Below are 14,378 nucleotides of genomic sequence, written 5' to 3' on the forward strand. Positions count from 1 at the left end.
CACAAATTTGTTCCACCTCCAGGCGTGTACCGATTTTGTGGAGGGACACCTGGAGGGACACCTGGCTGCCAGAATCACATCACAAACAGGAGGCAAGGTAAATGGCCTCAACTGTCGCCGCTCAATCTCCACGCATGGAGGTGGAGACTGGACAGGTTCGGGTGGAGGACCGACCCCTGCTGCTGCGACAGAAGGTCCTCCTGAAGAGGTAGACGAATCGGGGGATCGACTGACATGCTGAGTAGCTCGGGATACCAGTATCTTCGTGCCCAGTCCGGAGCCACAAGGATGACTTGGGCCCGGGCGTGCCTAATCTTCTTCAGCACTCTGGGCAGAAGTGGTATAGGCGGAAAGGAGTACAACAGACCGCAGCTCCACTCGAGACGAAAAGCGCCGCCGAACGAGTGCAGCCTTGGGAATTCCAACGCGCGGAACTGATGACATTGCGGGTTCTCTTCTGTGGCAAATAGATCTAACCAAGGCTCTCCCCACTGCTGAAAGAGGCCTTGCGCCACGTCCGAGTTCAGACGCCATTCGTGATCCATCATGTACCGTGGGCTGAGTTTGCCTGCCCTGGCTTTCAGGGAACCTGCCAGGTGTTGAACCACCAGGGTGATGCTCTGGTGTTCCAGCCATTGCCAGAGGCGCAGAGCCTCCTGACGTAGGGTCCACGACCCCACCCAGCCCCGTTTGTTGCAGTACCACATGGCGGTGGTGTTGTCCGTGAAAACCTGCACTACACTTCCCCGAACAGAGGGAAGGAATGCCTTCAGTGCAAGCCGGATCCCCCGCAGCTCCAGAAGGTGGATGTGGAGCCGGGACTCCCCTAGAGACCAGAGACCCCTGATCTCCCTCTCTGCCATGTGGCCCACCCATCCCAGGAGGGACGCATCGGTCACCACTACCTGCTCCAGTTGGGGTAGGGAGATCTGCCGCTGACCCAATCGCGGTTCGTGAGCCACCACTGCAACTGTCTTGCAGTGCCCTCCGAGATCCGGACGTGGTCGGATAGGTTGCCCTGATGCTGTGCCCACTGAAACTTCAGGTCCCACTGCAGAGCCTGCATCCGCCACCTGGCGTGATGCACCAGACGGATGCAGGAAGCCATCAGCCCCAGGAGTCGCAGCGTCAACCTGACCGAAGCTCGGGATAAAGGCTGAAAGATCGGAATCAGAGCCTGAATATCCCAAACACGCTGCTCGGGAGGATAAACCCGAAACAGCACCGAATCCAGAACCGCTTCGATGAAAAGGAGCTTCTGAGAGGGGCACAGGTGTGACTTCGGCACCTTGATGGAGAACCCCAGCGAGTGCAAGAGGTCAGCCGTAGTCTGGAGGTGGGAGATGTCTGGGGCGCGCCCGCCTTCAACAACCAATTGTCGAGATATGGGAAGACTGAAACCCCTAATCTGCACAGAAAAGCTGCGACCACCTCCATCACTTTCGTGAACATCCATGGGGCGCTGGTAAGGCCGAAGGGGAGCACGGTAAACTGAAAGTGCTCGTGGCCTACCGTGAACCGCAGGTAGCGCCAGTAGGCCGGCAGGACGGGGATGTCAAAATACGCGTCCTGCAAGTCCAACGCTACCATCCAGTCTTCTGGGTCCAGGGCAGCTAGGACCTAAGCCAAAGTCAGCATCTTGAACTTCTCCTTCCGGAGGAAGCCGTTGACGCTCCGTAGGTCCAAGATAGGGCGTAGGCCTCCTTTGCCCTTCTTGGGTATCAAAAAGTAGTGGGTATAGTAACCACGTCCTACTTCTGGCCCAGGAACGCGCTCGACGGCCCCCTTGGCCAAGAGGGCCGTAACTTCCTCCTGCAGAAGTCGCAAGTGATCCCCCGACATGCGGTGGTACTGCGGTGGCATGGCTGGAGGTGAAGCCTCGAAGGGGAGGGAGTAGCCCCTCCGGACGATTTACAGCACCCACCTGTCCGATGTGGTGGAGGAGGTGATGGCAAACCCTGCCCCCCACTGGCGTTGAATGGGCCTGAAAACTCAGACTAGGAGGACTTAGAGGAAGATGCTGCGGGGGTGGGGGTGGACTGACCTTGCCGGTGTCCCCCGGCACCGCCACGGCTGTTACCACGTCCGTGACCGCGTTGAGGCTGGTTCTGCGGTCTGTGGCTAGCTGGACATGTGGGGGTACGAAAGGGGCGGAAGTTTGCTGGCGTTGGCCGAGGACCAAGGACTTGGCCGTAGCCCTGGAGTCCTTGAAACGCTCCAGCCTTGTCGCCAAAGAGGCGACGGCCATCAAAGGGCATGTCTATAAGGGTAGTTTGGACATCCCCCGAAAGTTGGCGGACTTCAGCCAGGCGTGGCGGCAAACCGCCACCGTCGTTGCAATCGCCCTACCCAGCGAGTCTGTGGTATAGAGTCCACACCGAATAGAATAGCGTGCTGCATCCCTTCCCTCCGCTAGGGCCTGGGTAAGCTTTGCAGGGACCTTCACTGCGGCAGCACTTCCGCAACCGTATCCCACAGAGAGTGGGTATAACAGCCCAAAAGGCAGGCGGTGTTGACGGACCGCAACCCCAAACTCAGTGAGGAGAACAGCTTCTTCTCAAACTGATCGTACCTTTTGGATTTCCGATCCGGGGGAGCGGTCGGGAATGCGGTCTGGGAGGTAGAGGCCTGGATCACCAGGCTCTCAGGGTTGGGGTGAACAGACAGGAAGCTGGGGTCTCCCGGAGCCGGGCGGTGACGTCAGGCCACGTTCCGATCCACAGGGAGGCTTGTGGGGGGCTTTGCCAGGTGCCCAACAGAACGTCAATGAGGGCTTCGTTGAACGGCAGTAGAGGCTCCGAGGAGCATGCCTGCGGTTTGAGCACCTCAGTGAGGTTAGTCCTCACGGCCGCGACAGGGAGCTCAAGAGCCAAGGGCCTTGGCTGCCTAGTCAACACCACACTGTAAGCAGCCCCCTCCTCCGTAGCCATGGTAGGAGGGGAGACAAAGCCAGTGCCTGGCGAAGTGTCCAGACCACCGGCCTCCCTCAGCTCGTCTGCCCAGTCCTGGCTCAACTGGCACTGCAGTGCCAGAGGGTCCTCAGACCCCTCCCAGTCCTCGTCATCCATCTCCTGAAAAACAGGAACAAAGGATGGAGCCGAGTCGTTGGTGAAGGGCTCACCAATCGGCGTCGAAGACTGCGCCGGGCAGCGCCGGTCCGACCCCGGATCCGGACCGAGGTTGAAGCCGGGGGCGACACCCTTGGTGACGGCGCCAGCGGAGGGGTCATAAGGTCGACCGGCGTCGTCACGGATCCAGGCCTGGATCCTGAGGAGCCCTGTGGCGTCAGGACCGGAGTCGTCGACGCCACCGGCCCGCTTGGGCTCCCAGACGGACCCGCGGGGCCCAAAGGAACCTCGGCGGGTTCCGACAGAGGGAAGTGCGACCTCATGGCCGTGATGAAAGCACCAATATCCTCCGGTGTCACGTGTAGCCCAGGGATCGGCAGGTATGGAGCTGGACGCGGCGCTTGCGGCTCGGTGGAGCCGCGTGGGCGGTGTTGCCCAAACCCCCGGCCGCATCGCGCGAGTGTCGGAGGGGAGTTGGAAGAGCGATGTCGCTCCTTCGACTTCTTGTACCTAGACTCACCTGAGGACTTGGAGCCCGACGAGTGGTGTCGACTCGCCGAGCTGTGAGGACTGTGGTCCCTCGACCTTCTCCTGGACCGGGACCTCGAGCGGCGCGGGGCAGACTCCCGGAGCTCGAGACGCTTACGGGACCGCTCCCGTCTAGCCTTCGATGTCAAGGCCTGGCAGTCGGGGCACGACTTATCATCATGGTCGGCCCAGAGACAATAAAGGCACAGACGGTGGGGGGTCGGTAACCGATATCAAGCGGTTACAGTCGTCGCAGGGTTTGAACCAGAGTATCCCTATCGGCACAGAGAGTCGAGGATCGACTCGAGAAGATCCTAAAGAGATCAAAAAGTTTAGTCAAAAATTGACTAGGAGTACTGCTCTTCCTGGATCTGATCTTGCTGGCACGGAAAAAAGAAGAACTGATGTCAGCGCGCGAGGGCGTCGTCTAAGTACTCCAACGACATCATCCCGGCGATCACGACGCAGACGACGGACGCGGAGCCGCAGACGACGCCTACCAGCGCGCAGGGGTACTGGTATGCAAAACTTTCCGGATCCAGTCTGACGCCTGGGGATATTCTAAGGTAAGGAATCTAACACTAACCTGTTTCTTTCAGATATATGGTACTAAGGTACATAGGGCATAGGTACACCAAAGGCCTACCATAGGCTGCCTCCAAAAAGAAGGGAGTTTCCCAGATATACCAGAAAGGACTCGGTAATATCAGTAAAAACAAAGAAATTCCTTTCTGTGTTGTTCAATCTAATGTTAGCCTGTCAGCCTACATTCAAAAAAGTGTCTTTGTATCAATAACCAATGGTGTCACTATAGGGGTAGAAAGTCATTTTTTGAATGTAGGCTGACAGGTCAACATTAGATTGAACAACACAGAAAGGAATTGCTTTGTTTTTACTACCATAGGCTGCAGCATTGATTGTGCTAACCATGTGATCCACTTAAACTGTAGCTACAGGGCTGCCATTGCAGCCTGTGCGAGTTGGTGCTTGCACCTCTCGCAACAGATATACGTTTCCTTGTATCGGAGGTCACTGTACTGAAAAAACCTATAAGTCATCCCCTATGGCAGGCTCTTCAGTCCTGAGGGCAGAGTGCTTGGTTACAAGAGAGAGGGGTGCCCCTGCATGAGCAGTACACCTCTACAAACACCAGAGTCGATTCTCCAGGCTTTGTATGTGTGGTCTGCCATTTTAATACATATAGTGTACATCAGTCATTACGAGATGCCTAACTATATAGTAGCTGCAGCGAAACCGGTCATGTTTGGTATCAAACATGTTGGAATCATACCCAAACACCAATTCCGGTGCTGGAAGTATGATCCCATGTACTAGGGGGCTCCTTATGAGACCTACCCCTGTACTCCCGGGAACTGCCCTTCACGACCTGCCAGCATGCTAGTGCTGCTACTGACCTCAGACATGATTCTGCCCTCCTGCTGTTGAGCTCAAGCAGGGGATGGTAGAACAATAGGTTTCCTGTCACAGGGAGGTTTGACCACTTCCCAGACAGGACTTAGTGCATTGGGCTGGGGTGGAGGCCATCTTTAACAATTGGGAAGATAACACTATGAAGACTACAACCGTCATCTTCATAGATTAGGAAACCAAATGAATTCTTTAAGTTTTAGTCACACCAACTGTCACAAACTACCTCACAGTTCAACAGCCAGACAGCGCCTTACCTACCAGCATATCCCTCGACCCCTCAGTGAGTAGCATGGAGTATGGAAGGCTTGATAAATAATGCCATCAAAAAAGTAATTGGGTCATTAGATGACAAAATTCATAAAAAATTGGAGGCCCTTTCACTCGGAAGCTGGCCAAGAACTAGCTCAACACACCCTGAAGGTGCAGAAGGGGCAAATAAGGCCCCAAGGAAAAGAAGCACTGTGGAAAATACAACAAAAGGGCTTACAAAAATCAAAGCGCTCCAACCTAATGATTTCACACACTGGCAGTGATTCAGACGGTGCCTTGGGCACCACAGATGGGCTACAAACAAGCCCAATAACTATCCCTATTGAGAGCGAAGATGATCTGGAGGACAAAATTGACATGTCCAACTTAGATGTGGTCATTAAAGATATCGAAAATGATAGCAATGATGAGGCACCAAAGCCTCTGGGTCAAAAATTGGCATTATGGATCCATTAGGAAAAAGTATGTTCAAACCACTTCTGATCAAACATCCTCTATCCAGAGAATGGACCCCTACCCAACATATTGCGGAGTATCTCTCCTTTTGGCTTTGCAAGGAAATATCCAAAGATGTTAGATCATGCCTGAGATCCGAATGCCCACACCCCTCCTTACCAGACAAGGTCGCCTCAACCCCAGAATTGGATCCAAAAGTAGTGGTGTTCATCGCTAAGGGAAGAAAAGAAGAGGTATTGATGGGGGCTTAAATCTTGCCCTCCTTGAATACTCCAGTTTGAGCCAGTTCAGGAATCCTTGGTTCCCGCTCTAGCATGAAACTGGACAAAGGAAAGAGGAGTATCCTCCACCCTCGCCTGCCACGCCTTTGGGGGGGACACCAGTCTCGTCCCAGCCCTTTCCTTAGGGTATTTAAGGGCTTCCCTGTGGGTGGGTCCTCAAAATTGTCATGCCACCAGACTCTACCTTGAAACTACTTCACTCTTCAATCGTCTGGATACTTGGACTTTGTTGGACTTTGACTGGAACAGACACTGCAACAAGGAAGAGTCCTGCTGCTCCTGGTCTTGCTGTTCTGCTACGTCTGTGCCTGTGCTCCATCCAGCTTCTCCAAAAGATCTGTGGGCATCAAATACACCAGAAGAAATCTCCTTTCGAGTGAAGGAGTCACTTCCCTGCATCTGCAGGCAAGGCAACGAAGCTGACCGGTCTGCTGCTCCGGACGTTCCACTGACATACAGAGGCTCAGCAACAGAGTGGTGGTCCTGTGGATCCTTAGAGGCATGACCAGTCTTCTCTGCGATTTGGAGGACAGTATCTCTCGTCTGGGCTGCTGGGACCAAACTCCTGTGCACCGCGTCGACTTGCCGTTGCCAATGCTTGTTGGCTCTGCACTCCAGAGACCTTCAGGCTACAAGAAGAGCCAGCCTCCAGAACCTCACTTCCTGATTAACAGAATCCTCCCTCCACCTCCTGCATCATAGGGCTCTGACAATGGTGAGCTGGTCGGGGTCCTCTTGAAACTCCTGTGCCTTCAGCCTGTGGGTCCTCCTGAGGGTCTTCCTTTGCTTCAGTGGGCTCCCCTGCTTGCTTGGGGCCTGCTCTGACTCTCCTGCCTTTGGTTAGTTTTGCCTTGCTGGTCCCAATGTTTGCTCCTTTTCATTCTTCACCCCAGTTGCAGCTTCCAAGGCTTGTTGGTGCTCCCGCCGAACACAGACCACCTGGACACCAAAATCAGACTTGGTTATTCTCGTGCATGGCTCCTGGTCTTCCTCCGTGTCGCCTGGTCCTCACAGATGCGGCTACAAGGTCACCGTCATCTCTTCCGAACCTCTCGGCATTGGTGAGCATTGTGCTTCCGTGCCTCCTGGTCACCACCGAGTGGCATAGACTCTGTCCCCTCTGCTTGTAGGTTCTTCAGTTCCTGAATCCACCCTTGTATTCCACCAGACTCCTTCAGTCTTCTCCAGAGGCATCTTCTTTGAAGTCTCCCATTGTCATCTACGGCAGCTTCTGACGTCACTTCACCCCTATGCACCCAGCTTCCCTGGTGCCGATAACCTGGGTCCTGGGGCATCCACGGTGGAGTGGCTCTCCAACCTTCTGCCTTCCAAAGGGTATCCTCGTGGTCCTCCAAGAAGGGTCTTTCTTTAAAACTGCAACCGCAACTTCTCCATTGACTTCCATTGGGCACGCAGCTTTGCTTCCACCCTGCACACAGGTTTCGTTGAGTTCCTGGGAACTTACCTAGGGTGGTTCCTTGTGTCCCCAGCTCCTCCTAGTCCTCTGGTACAAGTCCTGTTCTCCTTTGCAGGTTGCATTCGACTTCCTTGACATATGGTTTGGTCTCCACCTGGAGACCAGTGTATAATTCTGCTGCTTACCTGATTATTTCAATGTATTCTTTTGTAGTGTGTTGATATGTCCAGGTAGGAGATAGGCCAATGTGTTAGTGATTGTGTTTTGTAATAAATACTTATTTTTATATGAACACTGTTTTTTTACCATTTAACTTAGACTATTGATTAAAGTTGGTAAAACCAGCTGCTTAATCCTCCTTCAAGAGAAGCCTGAACGCCGCTTTCAACAGCTAGCACTTGGAGAGCTTTCTATGGTTGTCTAAGACCACTAAAATCATCATAACTATTGTCTGGATTAGTGCAGGGTGCACCACTTGAATAAGTGTGCACCATATAGTAAGCCAGCCTCCTACACTAACAAACCCAGACATTTCTGAAAACTAGACACCTGGGGGAGTACAGAGAGCTGTGTGTGGTGTGGATTCCCCAATGTTTTCTTAACCAGAATACCCTGCAAACATAAAAGACCAATATTTTTCCATACATTTCTGTGACATGAACTACAGGAACGTGCAGGTATCCATAACATTCCTACTACCCAGAGTTACGCCACTTGTCCTGAGAAAAACGCTACCCTACCTGTGTGCCTTAACCTAGTACCGGCGTCAGGAATGGATCAACAATAGTCCTCAGGCAATGACTACCGTTAGCCCTCGTATGATCCATTCCTGTTGCAGGCATTAGACACAGGCACACAAGTGGGATTCCTGTAGTCTACAAAAATGCAAGGAAAATGTGTGTTTTTATTGAATGTTTTTACCTTCGCAGGGCATTCTGGGTAAGAAAATGTTGGGGGATCAACACAAGTGACACTTATCTGGACTCCCCTGGATCCCTTATTTTTTTTTTTTAAAGAAACATCTAGGTTTGTTAGGTTTCTCTACTTGGCTGCAGATCCCAGGACTAATTAGTACACCTAACAGAGTTATCATCTTCACAATATGTTGTGGTCCCTTCCTTGCTGTCGCGTCACTTAGCTCACCCACACAAGAGAGGTACTATATTTTTCAGGCGACCTGGGGGAAAGCTGGGTGGTAGGAAATTTGTGCCGTCCCGGTGATCCCACAACTTTCACACATAGAAATGGGAGTAAAATGTGACTTTTGAGCTAAGTTTGAGGTTTGCAGGTGATTCGGGTACGAAAAAGTTGGGGGATCCAAGCAAGGTACACCTCCATGGACTCCCATGAGTGTCTAGTGTTGAGAAATGTCTGGGTTTGGTAGGTTTCCTGGTGAGGCACCATTTACTCAGGAAACTTGGGGGAATCCAGGGTGGTGGGAAATTTGTGACTGCCTGCAGAGTCCAGGTCTTTTTCTCAGAGAACTGATTGGAAATGTGTTTTTATAGATGTTTGAGCTTTGCACAGGTGTCTGGGTAAATAAACCTGGTGAGAGCCATGCAAGTCACCTCCCTAGCGGTAAATGACCAAGAGCTGCATGTACAACTATTGTTTGTGGTCACAAAGGCTGTAAATCGGGGTTTGTGAAAGTGGCACCTCTCCATAATGTACAAAACCCCTTTAACTAGTCGGGAAAGGCTTTGGAACCATTTCGGAATTGCTAACAGGAAGAGACATGAAAGGAGCGTCCCTTTTGTTGAAAAAGAAGTTATTAAGCTATCAGGTTAAACTGTCTACAATTCAGCAGCAAGTCACCATTCTGCGTATTATACATGTTTTTTTATTTTATCAGCATCTACTAAATAAATGTTCAAGTGAAGCCAATGCCATGGGTGTTGAAAAAAATAAAACCGAGCAGGTTCCAGTCCTCACCACTTAATGCACCAGCTGAAGATACAATAAGGAGTTGTGTGGATCGAGCTAAGCAAACATGTTATTGTTTGACTGAACAAATACATGGTCACATCTGACATCCTTGTAACATGAAGGGGGTGGGGGAGTGACATGTTGGGAAATGCTGAGAGAAACAGACAATGGAATAATGCAGCTAATGCCTATTGACTCACCGGGAATCTCCAGCAGCAAGAAATAGAGCCCAGCAGCATGCAGGCCATGCAACCGCTGCTCGACATTGGTCTTTTTACTCTCCAACAACTGAATGAAATGATACAACACAGCCACAAGAGATTTGTGGGAAATATCATTCGCTGCAAAAAGCGTCCAAACATTCTGAAACAAGAAGAAGACAATCTGTGTTATGGGAGAAAGCCCCTACAAATGTGTACAATATACACCTCAATCCCAACTGCTCCCCTACAAAGTTTGCCCCATTGGTCTTTCAAACAATGGATTTTGCCATTCAAATGATCTGTTGTCCTCTCGCTCTCAAGACTTTCTAATAACACAACTGCTAAACTGCTCTACACTTCCATATGCCCCTCCGCTTCTATTCTTGATTATTTCTGCTTTGTCCACATTGTCGTCACTGGCACAGCTTACTTCACTTTTGATTGAGTCCCTCTTCCATCAAGGATTTTTCTTTTAGTGGTAGTTACTCCACCAGTTAGACAAGTGCGCTGACTCAGGCAACATTAATGCTCTTGGTGAGAATACGGTTCATCTGCATTGTACTTGTATGACAGATTAACAGCAAAAGTGTAACAAACTGAAAAGAATATACAAGCCTACCTCTAGTCATGTTTATTAGGTTACACATGCACAACATCAGGAAATGAAGTACATTTCTATTTTTGTTAGACTTACATTTTTTTTTATTAGCATCTCTTTTATTAAGATTTGTTTTTACTTTTAGAAAGTGCAGCTTTGTTGTTCGCATTAACCGCCACGTCCTAACGCACTCAAACTCAAGTCGACCATGCTATTTCTTCTTTCAGTAGTGGACTCCAGTTTCAGGGAAGAATGTCACAGACTGCTCTCTATAACTAGGGAGCTGAAATTGGTAAGATGAAGACTTGCTTAAAATAAACAATAGAGCAAACTGCAGGGGATGGTTAAGTGCAGGGATATTTCAGCAGATTAACAGGATGGAGCCTCAATCCGGTATGGAAAGAGATGCACTTGAAGACGAACATACGAATGATAAAGCAAGAACATTAAAATAATGTGGTTAACTTATAAAACATGTACACGAGTTTTGCTTAATGAAAGATAAATATTAGCCTCTCTCACACATGCTTAGCTTAATTTTCTTTTGTATAAGCATCCATTTCCATCATAATGTCCTTCTCAAACTAAGCCAGGCCTCGTTCATGCTCTATTCCAGAGGTCTTCAAACTTTTGTAGGCTGAGCCACCCCAGCTGAATTTTTTTAGATGATGGGCCCCACCGCCACCTGACAAATGTCTGGAATCGACCCCATTCCGGGCATATCCAGCAAATAATGTTCAATACAATAAGAGTGTTTAGTAAACTGCAGGTTTGTGAGTGGGTGTGGTGAAATGACAGTGGCTTTTACACAGCTCAAAACACCACTTTCCAAGATAAAATGTGTGCAAATTGTTTTTACTAGAATGCTTTGTTTTACACAGGACATAGATTTGTAATAACACCACCAACATAAATGTGACAGGTGTGCCTGTTTTTCAGAGACGGTCAATCTGTGGATGGATGTTTGCTACTGCCATCCTCCGGTTGTGCTCCACATCCAGTCGTGAACAGTACTTAGCCTTTAATATTGCAAGTGCTGAGAATCCAATCTCACATAAATAGGGCGAGCTGAAAGGCAAGAGAGTTTTGATAGCAGTTTCTCTCAAAGCTGAATATTCTGAAGACATTTTCAGCCAAGACAGGGACTGTAAGGGAGACAGTGTTATCAGATTTTTCAAGCACTCCCTAGCTCAGAGCTGATACACGAGAAACAAATCTTCTGTAGAAATCATTAACAAACGTCTTAGGCAGCATTATAATGGGATAATTGCCCACCAACCAGTTATGGATCCGAAGACAGTTGAAAGTCCGCAGAGAGGGCGCTGAACGAACACCTAATTGAGAATTCCTTAGTGGTACGATAAGTTACTTGCCTGAAGCAATGGGGGTTTAGGACAAGTCAGGCTTATCTTTAAAAAAATAAAACTAATAATAAATTAATGATGTTGTCTATTTTACTTCAGAGCAATGTTGTCTGACAGACTTTGTGATGGCATGGACATGTCGGGGATTTTGGGTGCCCTGGGCAAAAACTATTTTGGGGGCTCCTGTTCAGTACAGATTTGAGTTTAAATGATTTACTTTCAGCTCTGCCATACCCTATTTAGTCAGGCTACTAACGGTGCACAGGCGCTGTAGTCGAAATTCTAAAAGCATTTACATCTATTATTCAGAGATAGTGATGTGTTTTCACTGTTGTAACAAAGCAGCAGCCCACTCATTTTACAGTGAATAATATCTGTTATAATCAAATAAGGGGAGGAAACCTGCCCAATGTGATTTTGGTAAATGGCCTTCAAAAGGTCCTTTATATTATAAAAATTACCCTGAACCCAAGCAAACCATATCACAAATGGATATTATCAAAATGTATTTTTTATTTTAAGACTCATTGAGGTAATGAATGGATGTAGGTAAATTAGCATCATGATAAATAAATAAACATCTTAGCAAAAGTTAAACAGTGGTTCAGACTCCATACTAGCATACCGTTAACGCTCATTCAAAACACACATTCATACATCATACAACACTGAGCAAAGATGATCTTAGATGGCATGGGACCGATGGTCAGGTGTCCGGGTTGGTTCAGTGGGTTCCTGAATAGGAACAAACGCCAACGCGCGTTTCGGTGTAAGGCCCCGTCCGGGGCTACACCTTGATGAGGACAGAGTGATGAGGGAGAGGAGGAACCACAGTATAAGACAGTTCTATTAATGGAGATTGGGGCTGGCGTCTAATTAGGACTGTAGATTATTTTCTGCTTACACCAGAGTGTTATCGCATCACCGTAAGGAGTATCTGCAGGGGAGGGAATCCTGTTCCCGGATATAAGTGGAGGCACCAGCGCCGCCGAAGGGAGACTCAAGGCTGGATAAAGTGAGTCCCTTTAGATCGGGAGGTGGTATCGCGAATACATTTAGGAGAATGCTGGCACCGCACGCTGGTGGCGAACAATAAATAATCCTTTAAGTGGTGGGGGTAATGCCGTGGATGGGTTCTGGTCAGTACTGGCGCCGCCGGATGGAGGTATATGATAGATAGACCGAAGGTAGAACCCTTGGTTGGTCGACAGTGGGGTTATTAACGGGCTTCGAGCGTCCCTCATGGGTGGTGCCTGATAACCTGGTGCATCAGCGGGGGGCGATCTTCAGTCGGCGGTCCAGGAAGCACGAACGGGGGCAGGCGGTGAGCCATTGAAACTAGGGCCCTGAAAGGGGACAACCCTAACCCTAGATATTGGTTCACAGAACGGGGAGGATGGGTGGGTCGGTAAGGAATCTAATACTAACTAATGTCTCTTACAGATATATCGTTACACAAGTAGTAACTTGTGCATCTGAAAGAGACACGTTAGTATTAGATTCCTTACCTTAGAATAGATACCCCAGCAATACCAACCCCGGTGGTGGGTCTGCGAACCAATAATCACACCAGAAAGTCCTGGAGGACGGAACGGCCAAAGAAGCCATCCCTCCGGACTTGGCTGTCCAGGCAGTAGTGTCTTGCAAACGTGTGCAGCGATGCCCACGTAGCCGCCTGACAGATGTCTTGTAAGGGCACACCCCTGCCCAGGGCAGTGGTAGTCGCCGTCGCTCGGGTAGAATGAGCCCGCAGTCCAACCGGGGGCTCCTTCCTAGCCAAGGAGTAGCATGCCTGGATACACAGGATGATCCACCGGGAGATGGTCCTCTTGTGCACCGCTTTCCCCTTCTTAGCGCCCACGTAACCAACAAAGAGTTGGTCATCCACCCGGAACTGGCGTGTGCGGTCCAAGTAGAATGAGAGCGCACGTTTTTGGTCTAGACGGTGGAGCCGCTCTTCCTCTTTAGAGGGATGCGGTTGCGGGAAGAAGGTTGGCAAGGTGATAGACTGCCGATGTGAAAGGCCGTGACAACCTTGGGCAGGAAAGAAGGTTTGGTACGAAGCACCACTTTGTCTGGATGGACGGAAAGGAAAGGTGGAGTACAAGAAAGAGCCTGGAGCTCACTCACTCTCCTGGCAGAGGTGATGGCAACCAGGAAGGCAGTCTTCAAAGTCAGAAGGCGAAGAGGACAGTTGTGAGTGGCTCAAAGGGAGCACATCTCAGGAATGTTAAAACCAGGTTCAAGTCCCACTGAGGCATCACAAACGGAACAGGAGGAAACGTGTGAGTGATGCCCTTAAGAAATCTGTTTACAATAGGGGACTTGAACAAAGAAGGCTGATCAGGTAGCCTGAGAAAGGCTGAAAGGGCAGAAAGGTAGCCCTTGAGAGTGCCCAGAGCAGAGCCCTGCTGGGCAAGAGAAAGAGAAGAACCTCAGAAAGAGGGGCAGAAAGAGCATCCACAGCCTTTGCTGTGCACCATGCCACAAATCTGTTCCACCTGCAGGCGTATACCGACTTTGTGGAGGGACGCCTGGCTGCCAGAATGACATTACAAACTTCAGGAGGCAAGTCAAATGGCCTCAACTGTCGCCGCTCAATCTCCAAGCATGGGGGTGGAGACTGGACAGGTTCGGGTGGAGGACCGTCCCCTGCTGCTGCGACAGAAGGTCCTCCCGAAGAGGCAGACGAACCGGGGGATCGACTGACATACTGAGTAGCTCTGGATACCAGTACCTTCTCGCCCAGTCCGGAGCCACAAGGATGACTTGGGCCCGGTCGCGCTTGATCTTCAGCACTCTGGGCAGAAGTGGTATAGGCGGAAAGGCACAACAG

The 14,378-nt window shown here is 50.1% G+C and overlaps 1 protein-coding gene across 2 annotated transcripts in view; it reads right to left on the minus strand.

Annotated features, from left to right (window-relative positions):
* NCAPD3 (non-SMC condensin II complex subunit D3) overlaps positions 1 to 14,378 on the minus strand; it is a 764,397-nt gene that overhangs the window by 702,542 nt on the left and 47,477 nt on the right. For both annotated transcript variants that reach the window (XM_078681814.1, XM_078681815.1), the window contains exon 3: positions 9,578 to 9,740. In XM_078681814.1, coding sequence (XP_078537940.1) covers positions 9,578 to 9,740 — 163 coding nt within the window. The remainder of the gene's footprint in view (positions 1 to 9,577; positions 9,741 to 14,378) is intronic.

Source organism: Lissotriton helveticus, chromosome 3_1 (assembly GCF_964261635.1).
Source record: "Lissotriton helveticus chromosome 3_1, aLisHel1.1, whole genome shotgun sequence".
NCBI lineage: Eukaryota > Metazoa > Chordata > Amphibia > Caudata > Salamandridae > Lissotriton > Lissotriton helveticus.